The 15,123-nt window shown below is 40.4% G+C and overlaps 4 protein-coding genes across 4 annotated transcripts; 3 read left to right on the top strand and 1 right to left on the bottom strand.

The window, feature by feature from the left end:
- Nucleotides 1-2,590: 2,590 nt before the first annotated feature.
- On the top strand, nucleotides 2,591-3,463 carry JR316_0010878 (Cell division cycle protein cdt2; the record flags this gene model as incomplete). Its single annotated transcript, XM_047896542.1, has 2 exons — nucleotides 2,591-2,832; nucleotides 2,884-3,463. 2 exons carry the CDS (start codon nucleotides 2,591-2,593, stop codon nucleotides 3,461-3,463), a joined length of 822 nt encoding a protein of 273 aa, XP_047744587.1.
- A 2,292-nt stretch (nucleotides 3,464-5,755) lies between these two features.
- On the top strand, nucleotides 5,756-6,727 carry JR316_0010877 (uncharacterized protein; the record flags this gene model as incomplete). Its single annotated transcript, XM_047896541.1, has 6 exons — nucleotides 5,756-5,816; nucleotides 5,874-6,064; nucleotides 6,155-6,199; nucleotides 6,255-6,279; nucleotides 6,370-6,557; nucleotides 6,614-6,727. The coding sequence occupies 6 exons, from the start codon at nucleotides 5,756-5,758 to the stop codon at nucleotides 6,725-6,727; spliced, it is 624 nt and encodes a 207-aa protein (XP_047744586.1).
- Nucleotides 6,728-8,457: 1,730 nt separating this feature from the next.
- JR316_0010876 (putative aspartic-type endopeptidase CTSD) lies at nucleotides 8,458-9,316 on the top strand (the record flags this gene model as incomplete). The annotated part of the gene is made up of 4 exons (XM_047896540.1): nucleotides 8,458-8,469; nucleotides 8,570-8,700; nucleotides 8,760-8,908; nucleotides 8,979-9,316. The coding sequence occupies 4 exons, from the start codon at nucleotides 8,458-8,460 to the stop codon at nucleotides 9,314-9,316; spliced, it is 630 nt and encodes a 209-aa protein (XP_047744585.1).
- Nucleotides 9,317-9,775: 459 nt separating this feature from the next.
- On the bottom strand, nucleotides 9,776-15,105 carry JR316_0010875 (Vegetative incompatibility protein HET-E-1; the record flags this gene model as incomplete). The annotated part of the gene is made up of 10 exons (XM_047896539.1): nucleotides 9,776-12,067; nucleotides 12,123-13,696; nucleotides 13,783-13,923; nucleotides 13,977-14,181; nucleotides 14,227-14,281; nucleotides 14,326-14,503; nucleotides 14,581-14,681; nucleotides 14,740-14,893; nucleotides 14,960-15,012; nucleotides 15,068-15,105. The coding sequence occupies 10 exons, from the start codon at nucleotides 15,103-15,105 to the stop codon at nucleotides 9,776-9,778; spliced, it is 4,791 nt and encodes a 1,596-aa protein (XP_047744584.1).
- Between the last annotated feature and the right edge of the window lie 18 nt (nucleotides 15,106-15,123).

Genomic DNA, 15,123 nt, shown 5'->3' with positions numbered 1-15,123 from the left:
AAGATAAAGCGTTTAACTCAAATTGAATTATTTCAAAGTTCTAGTCATAACATCCTTAATTAAGAGTGGGTAGCCTTTGCTTTACAGCAAGGCCATAGGTCCTGGGAACGCATCAAACCGAACATGTCTGCTGATGTAAGTGGGTGATTTTCGAGGCTCCTCGTGACTTGAGTAATTCACGGAATGTCTAGCTATTTTTCTGTAGTCATGCCATCCTACGACTATAAAATGTAAATCAGTAAACCATTGCTATGGAACGAGGGGACTTTTACATACCATTTGACCCACTTATCAAAACTTATAGCCGGACATAGATAGCTTCATTTACGAACATATATTATGTATACACGGATTAGTACACTGAACAGTCTCGGAGAACTCTTTGATTGGTGTCATGTTAGATTAATATTCAACACTTATGCAATATCTATCCACTCTACGACTTTACCCGATTGTTAATGGTATTTCTATGTTCGTCCACAGGATAACCACAGCAACATTTAGAACTCTGTAATTAGAAGGAGTCTAATCCTCACAACATATACACATTACATTATTGAGAACTAATTAGTCATATGAAACACGACGCAAATATTCTATGCGAATGACAACAGAATCTATTGTAAATGACGGACTAATATAAAACAGAGTACTTTAACGCCAACCAACTTGAAAGCAACACCGCTCGTTTCCACTTGTGACAGCTAAACAATGTTCACCGCAATCGAAGAAACTTTCGCAAAAGATCAAAGGAACACCAATAACTTGATTACGTTTGAAACGTATCCATTCCCTTCAAAGCTAATAGAAATTGCTTAGTAAGTTCGAGCTTTACAAATTACGGATTGACTGAAAACTTCGAAATCGTCTAGCCCTCTAGATACAAGAGGCTTTATAGTACCGCCTACCTTATTAAAGGCTTACTCTAAGAGCCATGAAAAATTTCTAATGCCTAAATGCTTCCATGGAATGGAAACGAGTATCATCGTCTTTAAAAAGTCAATGCTGATCGAGTATACCTCCTCAAAAAACTCCTACTACTAGTGTCATCTTAATTTCGCCAGTGCCGAGAGGTTATAGGTTGATTATTGGTCCAGGTGGTCAAGAGTACTTGGTGCCTTGCCATCTGGTTGAAGACATAAATCGTTTTTTTTTTTTTTTTTTTTTTTTTTTTTTTTTTTTTTGTTTTTTGAATCCTATGAACATAAAAAAAGGATGGGTTTAGAAAGAACAATGGCATCGGTACTATATGCTCATCTTGTCCTGTGTCTATTGTACTGACTTTCGCGTTTGAAAAGGAAGAAAACACATATGGAGACCGCCGCATCCCATAAAGGAGGTACATTTACTTCTCCCACCAAACCTTCTGTAAGCATCCGCTTTTCTATACAATTTTTAAAATTGGATGGCGTAGAATCAGGAGCCATGTATTCCATGGGTAGCAGAACGTGTAACGTATTTGTAAGAGACGCAAGAGAGCTTGCCCTGTTCGGTAGCAAGTCACTGTCGTGAGTTATCAACTCGCGATTTCCATAAACAGTGAAGATGTACATATTTAGCAATGTGTGTTTATGACTCGAAGGATTCGTTGTCGATCGTTTTACTTGTAGTGGAAATAATCACAGGGTTACATCTTATCTCGTGAATTATCGGTCGTGCTGACTGTCATATATCTGTCATCGAACCTGTTAAGCATAATCATCATGACTAATGACTGATCCTGGATGATCCTTCTTCTCCGGGTAATTGGATGAACAATTTCTGTGTGTCGTTCTTGTCGACCCTATATGATGCTATTTTCTCGAACCATTTCAGTTATAAAGGTTCGTGGTTCAATTTATCGTTCATCTAATCATGTCAGACCCTGATATGTGTAGAAAAGGTATCCCTGTCGATACCGATAAAGGATACAGCGCGTCGACCTTTCACCGCATTGGTCAGTTCCAACGTCTTCTGCATCCTGTTATAAATGGAATCAGTTGTAGAGGTGTAGTATTTCTATTGAATGAACATTTAACATTCTGCTAATTTTTATTTTATTTATGTATCAGCCTCTATGATTCCTTTTTTAAATTCGTTCATATCTTCAAATATATTTGATACACTCAACTGTGTTGATTACCAGTGCGGCTTGCGTGATAGACAATCCGTTTGTTCGTATTCAAATGGTATGTATAGTACAACGCTCATCAAAGCGTATAATTCGAACTTGTTTGTAGAATCTAAAGCTAGTGGCAAGTCCTTTCTTGCGATAGGCACTTGCCAGGGATCCATCAAGGTCGTTGACGCACGACGGAGGTGTTTATGGGAACGTGGTGCGTTTAATTCTCTCTGGTCACAGCACTTCTATGTCGGTTTTTATTTTTCGTATTCCTTCCCTCGCGTAGAACCTAGGGGACGGCAAGTTATACGTCATCGGTCCTACATAAGCGATTTGAAATGGAAGAGGGATGATACATCGTTATTGGTTGGTACGTCTACTCATTCAAGGTACGTGGGAGACGATCATCCCGGTGCATTTGTCGTAAACGTCGAAGATCGAGTTATAACGCATTGGTTACACGGACATATCGAGCCGGTTAAATGTGTCATGTGGCATCCTATGAGCGAGTCGCTTGTGTACACCGGAGGTAGAGATGGTGCTATATCCCTTTGGGATTTACGGATGAATCCATCAGTTCGTTTATCTTCGGGGTCGACTGGTCTTAGGTCTGTCGCTACTATCGTTCATGCCCATCAGGTTGTAGGATCTTCTCCGGAACCCACCATTACGGGGCTCGTGTTGCAAGACACTGCCACTTATAATGTAATAAGTAGTTGTTCCGCGAATGGGTGAGTGTTTTATCAGACGATAGAAAAGTGTGTCTCATTGTCTTTTGGTAGTTTTCTTCGATTATGGGATCTCAGATCGACTAATACCTACCTCTCGTGCTCTAGTTTGGACCCGACCGTCTACAACCATCGCCAGTCTAGGGGTATTGTGTCGCTGGTATCGGGGGTCAAGGAATCGGACGGTACTATATTCGGACTTGGCACCGATGCAAGGATATATGTGTATTGTGTGTTGGATCTAAACGTCTACAGTAGCCAAAACCCATGCGACAGTCTCTGGGGGAGTCCATCATTTTATGTGAAATCGTCACTCTCACCGTGTGGTCGATGGTTGGCATACGGAGGAGGGCCTCACAACGGGGATGCTTTCATTTTCAGTGTTGCACGCGACACTCGATTAGATGTCGGACCCATCCACGCTGTGAGGTTGAGGGGGGGTTCGTCTAGCTCGTGTGGAGTGGACTGGTCCAGCGATTCATTGGCTGTCTGTGCGGAAGCTGGAAGGGTCCGTATATGGCGGTCCGACCCCGGGAAGCGGAGAGAATGTGAGATACAACCTGATATCAACAAAAATAAATGGAGTTGGGCTACGACTATTTCACAAAAACATGGTTATTATAATCGGATATAGGGTATGATATATGTAATTAGATATTAGATTGCGATGAATATCGGTCAGGTCATGGAATTATTAATAATAAAGTGGTACCATATTTCACGCAGGTCGGTTGGGTCCATTGCGGGTAGTTATCATTGCTGTTGGTAATCGAATGAAGGTTTAACCAAGGTTCATATTTCCGACATAAGTCAATACCAGTATAATGCAAAGTGACTGTAGCATGGTTCTGGTACAGAGCATAGGGGTATCGGTGCATGAGTAATCGATATACAGGTAAAGTATTGTTTGTTCACTGGTGCTCTACAGTAGAAACATACATGCATTTATATTTTGTGGCTACATCAGTGACTTATCAGTATTTAGTAATCTAATCGGACAAAGGAGATCGAATAGCCGACCTTTATCTGACTATGTAATAAACCTGTCACGTGAGCATACTGACTCGCCAACGCGTACCCTATTCATCAGATTCGTGTTCTAATATTGTATACTCGTTGATATTTGATTAACATTTTCTTTCATCATGGATACATATGAACCTCTGGTACTGGATATATAACGAGTATATACAGACTATACACAAATGACTGCATAGGAACTTTATTTAAACAGAATATTAATTTAACAAAAGATGTTTAAATATAAATATATTTTACTTACGGTACAATCCATGTCATGTTCTGTTCTTTTCCATCTGAGTCGAGAGGTTTTATGTGCAGAAGAAGTGTACACTGGAGCCCCAATCAGGTATAGTAAATGACAAGTAATGTTATAAACTTACGTGCATGGCTTGGTGACATTTAACAATCCCATAGATACATCTGCCTTGACCGTCAATATAAAAAATTTTTACACCGATCTACAAAAATTGTTAGTATAGATAATTCATAAAATAGATGTTTAACTAACAGGAAAGGATCCAGCGTCCTGATGAGTTTCATTTGCATTTGGAATGGATGAAGAAGTGTTCATACTGTAGTACGTATTGTATGATAGAAACGAGTAGCAGAAGATATCGGTAATGATTAGGCTGCTAAAAGGGTATATTTATACAGGATACAGCTGCTATGCCCTATACCCTGATGCCCGTAACCCTCTACCCTAAATCTTAACGATTTCTATTCGAATTTCTATTATTCTCATATGTAACTTAGTTTTAACTATTATTAGATCAATATTCTTCAGATCGAACTAGACCTGTCAGCCCACCCCACCCCTGCAGTGAAAGTCCTTGTCGTAAAACAAGCTCTCAAATTTTGCTTTATCTAATTGAATACATATATATTACTCATTCAATACAGTTCCAGCTTTACGTATATTTATTAATCATTTGATACAGCCCTAGCTTTACGTGTACTTACTATTCATTCAATACAGCACAGACTTACGTGTCCTTACGTGTATTTCTTACTCATTCAATATAGCACTGGCTTTACGTATAAAAATGTATAATACTAAATTAGTAAGTTTCTCTTGATATTGGTTATGCACTAACTCAAATGGAATAGAACAAGTATATATATATATATAACTAATGTTAGCAGTCAATTCTATTATATGTACGTTCTATTTATATGATTGATTTTTATCAAATCTATCAAATATACGGTCCAACTTCTACGGAATTAGCATGTTTTTGAAACAAGTATACAAAAGTTGTTTCATCATCATTTAGAATCTAACTGCATTTAAATTGTTTTTTTGTGGTCTAGCGGCCAACATACCTATCTAGCCGGTGTCTAGCATTTTAATTTCCGTAACCCTGCATAATGTATACTAATTTGGCAATAGTGTGATGTAACCTAAAGCAATATATTGTATTAATACAATGACAGTGGCGTTGATAGCACATATTGTATTAATACAATGATAGTGGCGTTGATAACACAGTATATTGTATTAATGCAATGGCAGTGGCGTTGATAGTACAGGACTATAGTAATGGAAGCAATTAAAGAAAACTAAAACAGTATTAGTAACATAGCAACAGTGATATTGATGATGATAGATTTGATAATAGTATCAATACTATAGTGATATATTAATAGAAGTATTCAAATGACATCGGCATATTACTAATTGCACTAATTGTATAGCAACAAATGCATTGAAAATTAGTCATTTTATTAAATGGTGAAAAAATGACACCATTTTATTAAACAGTGAGAAAATGGCGCCATTTTGTTATATTATATTAGTAATCTACTCTTGAGCTTGTCCTATTTAAAGCGTAAATTGCAATAACAAAGTTTTATTGCATCACATTCAAATCGTGTTTGTCGTTTATTAGTCCTTCTTGTCATTATGGACTTTCTCAATTTGAATCAATATTCGGAACTTCTTCCGCCATTTGATATAATATCAAGTAAGCAATTATATTATTTATATCTAAACATATTATACTTAAATCTAATTCATTTAGAATCTTTTGGCTATCTATTAAAAGACATCAATGCCGAAATCGAAACTGCCTTCATTATGAAATATGTTCCAATCAACCAACGTTGGACTGAGCTTGACACTTTAGGTGTCTGGAACAACCAGATCAAATGGAGGCGATATCAGCATAAATGTCTTATTGACCCATGGCATTATACTTTACGCAATTTTAGCGTATGTATTACATGTCATGCTAAAGAAGCAATATTTTCTGTATTTCCTTATGGATCTGATAGATTTCCTGGATACGGCACAATTGTCCAGGAATTTGTAGAATTTGGTTATAAAGAATATGCTATATATGCTTTAGTAAGTCATTTTACACTATATACTAATATTTTTATATTTATTTTTGCTATTTTAGGATGCTAATTCAGAGCTGATTGAAGGTTATTGTATTGAACCAATTACCAACGACATTTACTGGCCAACAAACGACGTATTTGTTGTTTCTGTTAGCTCTATTAGTTTTGTGGCAGCATATTACTTGCTAGAACCAATTCTAAGCAGCAAGTATGTGGTATATGTTGCACTTGTATCCCGTTTCATCGACAAAACAGACTGGAAGAAATTTTTGGAGTTTTTCAATATCAAGGATTCCGAGGATATTTACAAGCACATGACCACTATCCATATTTGTATGAACCAGTTTGAACGGGAAACAATGGTACGAAATTTATTATACTTTTATATGTCCTATTAATAAATATTTATTTTTTATAGAATCGACCTCTTTTGGTAGAGTGGCACAAATTGCAGTCAACCGCAGAATTTGTTTGGAAAATATTATATATTAAATATATGGATCACAAATTTGGTTATGATGCTGAAATATAATCTTTAGTATATAAATTATACATATACATAATTTTACTTTTTTTTTCTTTTTGACCAGAAATAATACAGAAACAAGCAAAAACAAATAAGTATTAAAAATTGATTATTTTGCAATGCAAACAATACAATTAAAAACAAAGAAAAAAAGTAGCACGTTGGTGCATTGTGTTTCACATACAAATATATTAAGTGATGTTGCGTGCTTAAGGAGAAGTCTTACAAAAATATATTATCTTGGCTATAAAAAGCCATAAGCCCTAAGAAGCTCTCTTAGAGGCTTGTCCGGATTCTGAAAGATTTTAGGCCAAAAATTTGGCATTTTATTTTCCATTTTTTATGGATTTGATAGCATTGCAGGCTAACCATTGTCTGGATCTGATGGATTTGATACTAAAACTGCAAATTATTAGGACATTTTCCAGTATTAAAGAATATTTGTACATTCTAAAATTCAGTTTAAATAGAAAAAATAAAATACAAAATCCATTAAATATGCCCAAATGCCTGGACTCGTAAGTTCAGGTTTAGAATGTTAGCATATTGTACAAAAAAGAAAATTCGGACATGTCTCAACTGGCCTAGATTGCTCTAGCCAAGTGCTGTCACCACAGTGCAGTGCAGTGACAGTGCAGCATAATTTTTAGCAGTGTGACACGCTTCACAGTTATCACAGTTTACTGTGAAGTACTGTGAAGTGACCAATGACGTCACACATAATCACGCAGTTCCTTGCCCACATACATAGCGTTTGTTACAGAAGATGGCTATGTCCAGTACTATTGTCTGATGTTTTATTACCTACAATTCAGAATTTATTTCTGAACATTATATCCCCTTGTTAGACAGTGACCAACCCATAAGTGTAGAAGAAAAACTGTTATCATGTAATGGATCCGACAAGATCCAAACAAGATTATGAGATTCTAGTAGAAAGTGTGATAAGATTAGATATACTCTGCAGATAAGATTAGATACAAAAACCAGTGTTTGTACTTAATAAATAAAACCATTTCGTAACACCTAAGCAACACTCTCAAGTCTCATTGTGAAAGCATAGACACATTGCTACATGTTTTTATTCACTTTTAAGTATAATATTGTATTCTTGCCACCCAGACTGAGATGTTTCTTTCCGATTGCAGAAAGTTTTATCGAAATTGCACATTTTTGAGGACAAAAATCTATTTAAGCTTTTATCAAGCTTGTGTAGGTTACTTAAAAAGTAACCTAGAAGAGAATTTTTGTTTCCAATTGTAATAGTCCTTCATTTTAAGGCCATACTAAATCATAATGTTGAACAGAAAGAAAGGGCAGGAATTGCATAAATGTCCTCGTAACCATGGCTTGACAAAATAACATAAATTTACGGCACACTGTGCACAGCCTTCACAGTGACTGTGGTACGCTGTGCAGTATATCGGAGTGTGAAAAATCACAGTGCAGTCCTGTCCTGTGGCGGCAGCACTACTCTAGTCTTACAAAAAGAAGTTAAGATAAAGCATGTTTTTAAAAAAAAAACGCAGTGCAAGGCGAAGTTGTGTTGGAGAAGTAATATTGGCAAGGGATAGTTTAGGTCTGTTTGGTTTTGCAGATTTGAGGGCCAAAATTGGCAAAATTCCAGACAAGCTCTTAGGAAAGTTTCCCGGAGCCTGAAGCTGTCTTGTCGGTAGCAGCTAGAAATGAAAATAAGCCATTAAAATAAATCAACGGTCAAACCAAACATCTGGTCAATGATAGTATTGGTATTGGTATTATTGCCTTAGCAAAGCCCAGAGTCCAGGCCTGCCCGTCAGGGCCATTGCGAGGAATACGGAGGTGACTGATTAGATATTCTATTTTTAGTCTTTGTCTACGCAGAGGACTTTGACGCCCGTTGAAGCTCTTGCAGCAGCCAACGCCATCCCTGAAGCTATCGTCTCCTACAAGCTTTCCCGTCTCGAAGACAACAAAAACGACGGAGAAATAACTTTTGGGTGTGTTATTTCTTTGATCATTCAATATCTTCTGAAATTAAATATTTAATCCTCTTTAGCGCTCTTGACCCAGCCAAATTCGACAGCTCTGCAATGGTGACCGTGCCCAACGTCGACCAAGACGGATTCTGGACGGCCGACGTTGGCTCAGTCACCGTAAACGGGGCAGACACTGGCCTGACAGGCCGTACCGCCATCCTCGACACAGGTAATTAAATATAGTATCTACCTACTCAAAACCCACACCCTAACCCACCCCTTCCCTTCCCAATGTTTAGGCACAACCCTCATGATCGTGCCCCCCTCCGACGCCGCGACCATCCACTCGGGCATCAAAGGCGCCAAATCCGACAACCAAGGCGGCTTCACCGTGCCCTGCACACTCACCGACAAAGTCGCGCTCCAATTCGGCGGGCAGACCTTCGAGATCGACCCGCGCGACATCGCGTTCGCGCCTATCAACCCCAACGACCAAAACGGCGACTGCGTCTCCGGGATCGCGGTCGGCAACGTCGGTGGGCCTACCGAGTGGCTCGTCGGAGACGTTTTCCTTAAGAACGTGTATTTCTCCACGGACGCGACGAAGAATACTATCACACTTGCGAAATTGGCTTGAGGTGTTGTTATTTCCCTCACTCACAACGCACTCACAACACAAACGATGCGGAATGGACATTGGATGAACGCTTGGATACTTTTATACTAATGAAGCATGACCAGATTTACGACTGTATCATATACGGAAACGCATATTTGTATTATTACCATACCACATTTGGCATTTTTGCAGAGTTGTTGCATTACACATTTGAATATATAGATTCCGATATACATCAGGCGCTTATTCGGGGTCATTCTTAATGTGCAAGTAAACGGTCCACAGTCCCCTTACAATTTTCATCATCTATAGTAATAATATGATCATGCAGACAAATACCAACCAAAATATTGGTTCAGTCAGAAAGCGTCTGATTCACTACGTCGAATCCAGTGGAGATAGGACTTCCAGATTTGTTTACGGTCGACCGAGAAAAAGGACTTCGAGCTGGCCAGCAATCTTTCACCCGTGAATCAACTATCCCGTGTAACATGTTGCCCAATCTAAACCGTGTACGAAATTCGAGGTATTGAGTCGAGTTGGGATGTCGCATATGATAAGAATGGGAACGTTCGGGTGGTACAAACCCGGTCGATGAAGAGTTGGTATCCATAAGAGTAATTTATCATCATCTTCGCGTATCCATCCATCGCGATCGATGATGGATAGATCATTGAAGCAAATTTCGGATGTCGTGTCAGTTATTGGTCGAGCAGACATTACTCGAATTGCCCGGTCCCGTGCAGACGAAAGAATTTTTGTACCATCGGGAGAGAATGAAACAAAGTCGATCATTTCAGTGTGTTCGGAGGGCAGAGTGTATTCCAGTTCTCCTGAAGACGAATCCCAGATACGTAACAAGTTATCGTCAACGGACGCGCATACAATTTGACTGCCGTCTGGAGAGAATCCTACTGAAGCGACCGAACTGGTTGACCAATCTTTGAATGTCCGTCCTGGTGTCATTACGCCAGTCAATGTGTCAAACAAGAGGATTTCAGGTCCACAAGCGATCAACAGTCCATTGGAAGATACACCCACTGAGCCGATGAATTGATCGTCTATCGTCAATTCTTGTCTTACTTCACCTGTAGACACCTTCACCAGTTGAAGGATTGGCTCCAGCGATCCACATAGAATCCACATTCCGTCGGGTGAGACAGCAAGACTGCAAACACTCTGTTTAACGATAAACGGCCCTCCTAGTAGTTCACCAGTGGATGTATCCCATATACGGATTGTTTCGTCCTCAGATCCCGAAACGAGCCTTTTCCCGTCAGGAAAAAATACGACAGACGCAACGGAATTCGTGTGTCCACGTAAGGAGAGACTACACGTCAGGGTCGCATGTTTTCCTGTGGACAGATTCCATAAACGAATTGGTTTGCACGACCCATAAGCGATCCATTGCCCATCTGGAGAAAATGCAGCCGATTTAAATCCTTTATCCTCATTCCCGACTAGAGTCGTCGTATATTGAGCTGTGGATATGTCCCATAGACATATTGTAGCGTCATTCGAGCCAGATGCAACCAATAGTCCATCTGGCGAAAACGCGATAGACCTGATAGATGTATTGTTCCAACTAGGTACTTCGCCATCTTGCAATACAAATGGAACTCTCTGGTCTGATGGCTTGTTCAAGCCCGTTGAAGACGAATCCCACAACCGAAGTGTTTGGTCCATTTGAGAGCCAGAGGCTATTCTTTCCCCGTCGGGGGAAAACGCAACACAATCGACTCCTCCATTACTATGTGCATGAAGTATTTGCTCTGTCTGTCCAGTATTGACATGCCATATCCGAAGTGTTTGGTCTAAGGAACCAGAGACAATACGCTTGGCGTCCGGCGAAAATGCGACGGAATACACAGCGTGGAGGTGTCCAGTCAATGGTCCTTGGTCGATTTCTCCTGTCACTGCATTCCATAGAATCACTGTGCGATCATTGGAACCAGATACAATTTTTTGGCCATCTGGAGAAAATGCAACCGAATTGACGGCATCAGTATGTCCAACAAATGGGCCATGTTCCAACTCTCCTGTAGAGAGGTTCCAAATGCGAATTTCCTTGTCCTGAGATCCCGAGACAATATATTTTCCATCTGGAGAGATGTCAACAGATAGGACTCCTTTGGCATGCCCTGTATAAGGTCCTCGCTCAACCTTGCCTGTAAGTACATTCCATACAATTATTTTCGAGTCGTATGATCCAGAGACGACCCACTGTCCGTCACTGGAAAATGCGACAGAGAGAACCACCTTTGTGTGCCCAGTCAGGGGACCCTTCTCCATCTCATATGTCGATGCATTCCAAAGGTGTACGTCTCCGTCATATGAGCCAGAGGCGACCCATTTTCCATCGTGGGAAAAGGCCACGGACCGAGTCGCAAAACGGCCCTTGGGTCCAGTAAGCGGTTTGCCTTTCATTGTACCAGTTGTTGCATCGAATATACGTATTGTCCAATCTGATAAAGAGGCCACAATATATCGGCCATCCGGAGAGAAGGCCATTGAATTAACACATCCCGTCAGAGCAATGGACATTTCCAGGGCATGCCAATTGATTTGCTGTCCGCAGTCGAGGGAAATTGTATTGAGAAAGGCACAGGCGTAGTTCTGATACACTTTCGAAGCAGTTGGTGTAAACGGTAAAGCGGATATGTAAATATGAGGAGCGCTGACTGCAATTGGCGTGGAGAAATAGCGGATAAATCGGCGTGCATCCATGATTAGAGTATTGAGTTGATTCCACTTGTCGCCTGATACGGTCTATAAACATCTTAAATATACAATTTTTGTTTAGGACCGTAAATCCAAGGCTTACACTGCTGTCCGTACAAGACATCATCCACTGTTTCAATACCGTTAAAGCTTGTACACCAAGGGGTAAGGTGTCCGTGACGCTCATTACTTCTAGCCAGAATAAAAACTTTTCTTCCAGGAATCTGTGGATATGATGAAAGATGACTTCGCCAAACGGAAGATTATTTAGGTGATCGCTCCAAAATTGGCAAGCATAGAGTAGCACAGGTCGAATGTGCTTTTGAATCCGATGATCGAGATCTTCAATGTCGTGATTCGAAATGTAAGACGACTCGAGTGCACAAATATTAAATTTGAGTTCCTTGAGCATCGCATAGAGGCATGAACAGGCTAGGTCGTAGTGTGATTTTTGAAGATTAACATAAAATGAATCTCCCTCCTTGACTACTTCGGTCAAATAGTCGCGAAAAGATGTGTGTAAAGGGACGATAGGGAGTTCATGATCTTCTGCGGTGACATTGCTTAACAACGAGCCCAGGTATTTCAAAATCACAAGGACAGCTTCTTCATGCTCTTGCTCAGAGGATGGGATGGATTTTCGAATGGCTGTTAGTAAGTTGACCGAAAAGGGTACCATAGCAGCGAGTAGATGTCCCATGACAGATCGGAAGCGATCACACGCAATCTCCGTATTGAAATGCACGGCAAGAACAGTGTCATACAACTCATACAGTGGACGGTTTAGCGGCTGAGCATATTTTTTATCAGCGTGTTGGCGAACCAGAAGGCCTCGTAAGCAATCGACCTGCGTCCATCCAGGTGGAGGTTCATTGATGTGGGCACACGCAACCGCCGCCCATTGGAATAATCCTTGTGATTTCTCAATTAGCTCAAGTCCATACTCCTGGAAGAGAACTGGGGGAAGGTTGTGGTGATCTTCAAAGAACAATCGGATGTCGTCCACCGTTTTGGCCAACTTTGGATCATCCATTTCGAGAACTTCAAACAGGCTCCGTTCCGAATTGGCAAACCAATCTTTAATGTCTCCATCTAAACGCGATGTGATGAATACGCGAAAGTTTGTTGGCAGTTTGCTGATAGAACGAGTAAGAAAGGCAGCCAGGCCTGCTCTTCCTGTCGGGTGCGCGCTTTCGTCCAAGGCATCGATGATTATAAGGATCGGACCATCCATGCTAATTCTACGTAAAGCACCCAAGAGTAAAGTATCGAATAATAAATTGAAGTTATCCGTTGATTGCAGAAGCTTATCGTCCTTGATGAGCGATCCTATCGCGGATTTAAATGACGGATAGCGCCTGGCAAGGTCATGAATTATCGTCGTGAAAAGATGGTGGTCCTCGTGTTTTGATTTTTCGGTCCTGAAAAAAGAGAAGTACGATCCTAGTCGATCTTCTAATTGAAATCGCAGAGCAATTTCATGACCGATGGTTGATTTTCCAGTGCCTGCTTTCCCGAGGAGAACTAATCCAGGTTTAGATGAAGGGTCATCAACCCAACGAGTAATATAATTGAGGAAATCGGTACGTGTCCCAGGAAGACAACCATTTCTTTCGACGTTAGATATTGAACGCCACCCTGGTTTGTAGGGAAACTCGTTCATTTTTATGTCAATATCTGTAAAATGATTATTGCTCTGCGTTTTTCCTCGAAGTATTTGAACATGCCCATGTCCGCAAGTTGCTTCGGTAGTATATCCATACTACGCTTGATTTTCTCAACAGCGATCTGAGTGGAAATAACAGCGCCATCCAATAGATCCTGACGCAACTTCCCCAAAGTTTCACATAGAGTTTGGATCTCCTTGGCAATTCCTCCGCTGACATTCAGCAGCAGCATCTTTTCTGAATCGGAGAATTTCAGGGGTATGTTTGAAAATATATCCTTGGTGACATACTAAAACCATTGTCTTCTGCATAGCGTTTGATTACATCGCTGCATATATTTATATGCCTTAGCATGACTTTGAGAGTAAGAGCCTGGTGGGAGTTGGGTTTGATGTTCTTTAATAAAGATTCGGCTTGAACTAGGTCAAATGCACTGCGCATGGCGTTAATGAGTGCCCGAATGTTTTCGTCATGCTCAAATTGAGCAATCAGCAACTGAAAAAAAGTCAGCGAGGTTATCCAGTCGTACTAATGACGAACATGCCTTTGGAATGGAAGAGAGAACCACCCAAACCATTTGCGCATATGGATGAATCTAGGAAGGAGTTGAGCACATGTCAAGGATACGGTGATGAAGACCTTGCCTGTGCTAGATTTCCGATAACATCCATGACCCACACAATGTTATCCATGGCTCCTTTCCATTCGGCCAGAATGTTTACTTCTACAACTTCTGCTTCAATTTCGCGCAGAGCATCACTAGCGACTTGCACCAAGTCGTGCATGTGTACTGTTACGACCACGGTGAGATCCGGAACTACGTCACTTTCAAGGAGATATGAAGAATCTGAGGGCTAGTCAGACTCAAAAATTAGGTAGCAGTGACCGACAAACCGATTGAGGGTTTAGCATTGATTTTGACAGATCCTAATAACTTGTCCTTGTGCATCTGATATTCCGCAAAGAGTGAGAGCTTTATGTTGGAAGTGTCGGTACTATAGCGCATATCATTGATTGGTATAGGAAGGCATGCATTCGCATAAAAAATCGTACAATCCATCCATTGTTTGGTCCCACATCACAGAACGATTTAGAGAATTCATGATTTTGGATTTTTTTGTTGTTGTCCCATCAGTGATAGTAACATAAAATCGTCTCTCTTTTCCAAGTTTGTTTTTTAGAATAGGGAGATTGATTGCTTTCACAACTGAAATAGAAGAAACAATACATGAGAATCATCATTCCAATGAACGAGTAAAGAAGGACTTCTCACCTAAGATTTCCACCTGCTGGCGACCGATATCTTGAGGTTCGTTTTCCAGAATACTGGTCGGAGACATTTAAGATGACAGCTTGAAGGTTCGAGTTATGAAGGACGTACCGATGGCTCCTGTCGGAGTCTTTATCAATACTGGTCATGGTGCTAAGCGCAGGTTT

This window comes from Psilocybe cubensis, chromosome 10 (genome assembly GCF_017499595.1).
Source record: "Psilocybe cubensis strain MGC-MH-2018 chromosome 10, whole genome shotgun sequence".
In the NCBI taxonomy this organism is placed as follows: Eukaryota; Fungi; Basidiomycota; class Agaricomycetes; order Agaricales; family Agrocybaceae; genus Psilocybe; species Psilocybe cubensis.
This window is presented reverse-complemented; position numbering and strand designations above follow the sequence as displayed.